This window comes from Belonocnema kinseyi, chromosome 1, assembly GCF_010883055.1.
Source record: "Belonocnema kinseyi isolate 2016_QV_RU_SX_M_011 chromosome 1, B_treatae_v1, whole genome shotgun sequence".
NCBI classification, from domain to species: domain Eukaryota; kingdom Metazoa; phylum Arthropoda; class Insecta; order Hymenoptera; family Cynipidae; genus Belonocnema; species Belonocnema kinseyi.
The window spans coordinates 103146298-103148926 of NC_046657.1; the positions used below are offsets into that span (position 1 = coordinate 103146298).

At 27.1% G+C, this 2629-nt stretch overlaps 1 protein-coding gene across 2 annotated transcripts in view; it reads right to left on the bottom strand.

Moving 5' to 3' along the window:
* Positions 1-2629, bottom strand: part of LOC117172121 — a 59276-nt gene that overhangs the window by 29765 nt on the left and 26882 nt on the right. Inside the window, exon 1 of one of the 2 annotated variants that reach the window (XM_033359924.1) lies at positions 1688-1896. The exons of the other annotated variant lie outside the window; for it this stretch is intronic. Coding sequence (XP_033215815.1) covers positions 1688-1896 — 209 coding nt within the window. Of the gene's footprint in view, positions 1-1687; positions 1897-2629 lie in introns of those variants that run through there. 2 annotated transcript variants of the gene reach the window in all.

Genomic DNA, 2629 nt, shown 5'->3' on the forward strand with positions numbered 1-2629 from the left:
GTATTTATATATTTCAGAATCTTTGAAATACCGTAAAATTTTTGCATATCAACCAACAAACTTAAACTTAAACTTCAGTTTGAGGCACTAAAAGAGTGTACCAGAGACCAATCTAAGAGAATGATTTTTTCAAAATATTGAGCTCACAGATAGACAGGCATACATACATACAGACACACCGACAGCCAGAAACATTAGTAAAAACCTATTTTTCGGATTCAGGGCGTCTCAGAACGTGGACATTTGACAAGCAATATTTGCCTTTTCCTTTTTTTTGTCTTGCTTAGTTTGACCGCAAAACGTAATTTTTTATTGCTTATTATTTTTGTGCGTTCAAAATTTGAATTTTCAATTTTTCGATAAAATTCAAAAAGTTTTTATGATAATCTTGTCGATTAAAATGAATTTTAATTTAAAAAAACATTATTGATTTAGAAAAGATTAATTTTATCAAAAATCATGAATTTTTGACAAATCTTTGCAATTTGAAAGGAATATTCAATCTAATAGTTAAATTTTTAACCAGAGAAATAAATTTTCAACCCTTTAAAATGTATTATTTCAATAAATTTACGTTATTTTAATTCAAAACGTGCATTGATATTAACAAACATATGTTTTTTTTAATAAAAAAAAGCAAAAATATTTATTTAAATTTTATCGCACGCTTTATTATTTTTCGAAAAACTTAATTTTTATATTTTTAAGATTATTTTGAACGATTTAAACAACAAGTAGGTATCTTATTAAAAAATAATAATTTACAAAAAATTTTGAGATCTTTTTTGAGTGAAGTACTTTTGTTTATGAATTTTCATCGTAACTTGCGTTGTTTTTCCTAAAATTTGTTATTATTGTTATTTTTTGCGATCAAAACGAAAATTACATGTCAAAAAATTAGTAATAAAAGTTGGTAGCTTTTTTTGGGTCATCAACTTTTATTAATTCCTTTTTTTGATAGCTTGTGCCGTTTCTTGAACATTCGTTTATTTTTTGTTCACGATTAAAATAAAAATTATGCATCCTATATAAAAATAATTAATGACAAATTTGTAGCTCTTGTTTGGGTGAACCACTTCCGTCATTTTATTTTTTCCGTGTGTTGCATCATTTGACCACAAAATAGAATTTTTGATTTTTCATCATGTTTAGTGTGATCAAAATTCTAATTTCTGATTTTTCAAGAAAGTTCAAAAAGTTGATATAAGAATATTTTAGGCCTGTTAAAAAGAAACTTTTTTCTTTTCTTCTTTTTTTCATATAGTACGCTGTTTGGTTTAAAATGTTCATTTTCGTTTTTTTTTAAATTTAAAAAATGCTTTAACTGATGATTTTCTTTTGGTCGGGAAAAAGAAGTAAAAGCAAATTGTTTGAAATTTCGGCTGCTATAAATAGCCGTGAATAGATTTTTTTAATCTTGAAAAAAGCATTCTCCATGAATTTTCAAGGTACTCTTAATTCGTGAATTTTTTATCCAGCAAAATAATAATTTTTAATAGAACTAGAAAAAATTACCTGATCGCGGTAAGTTTTGGAAAATATGGAAAATTGGTGATATTTTATTTATTTAAAAAATACCTTTTTGACTTTTATTGATCAATAAAGTTATTCGTGCTTATGTAAACTGTATTAAAAATGTAAAAAACCATTGAAATGATCAAAAGAAATTTATTTTAAAAAAAATTACTTGCACTCGATGAGAGTCCGATAATCCTCAACTTCTTTTTCCTTGTCTGTTTCCTTTGAAGTTTCTTCCACAGACGAATTTTTGAAGTTAAATTTGATTTTATTGGAAACTATTTCGAGCCAATCTTCAATATCTTCTGGACAAGCTGGAAGGGTTGATTCGGAGACAAGAAGTTCCAAAGTGGCCCAAAAGCCTCCACCGTGCGTCATTGTTAATGACTTACCAAAATATTGAGACACGTATCACTCCCTAATTATTTTTCTTCCCGCTCGGTTATTGTCTTATCGAATTTCATCGAGAAATTCAAAATTAGATGCTAGGAAACTTTCCACTGTTTCACGAACTTCTTTCAGGTTGTATATTTTCCATGTTCGATTATTATTCATTTAAACTAAAAATATTTTTATAATCCCCATTTCTAAACATTCAAAAATTCGAGTTAAAGTCTAGATTTTACATTATTCCTAATCATAGGCCTTATAATAACTGCCATATTTCAAATTTGACGTATTCAATAATAAAACCTTTTAAACTTCTAAATTAAAAAAAAAGATTAAATTTCAATTAAAAGTGTTAAATTTGAATAATCTTAGATTGAGCTACCCAAATGTTTAATACTTTAATGTTTTTATTATGCTAATAAAATTTGCATACTGTTTGACACTAAAGGGCCGAACTTAAATTACGTAACGAATTATAGGCCTGTACCAGGGTAATGAATCGTCGACATACAAATTTTCACATTTATTTATTTATTTTAAACAAAACAAAAGTACCTTTTCACAATAAAATATCACCAAATCTTTAAGCAAATAGTTGCATTTTTATCTAAGAAAGGTGCAATTTACGAGGGTAGTTCAATAAGTCCTTAGAATGACCAACATATGGCGCGCGAATCGCTCCAAATCATCTGTTTTCAGTCAGCACCACTCCCGACTAGAT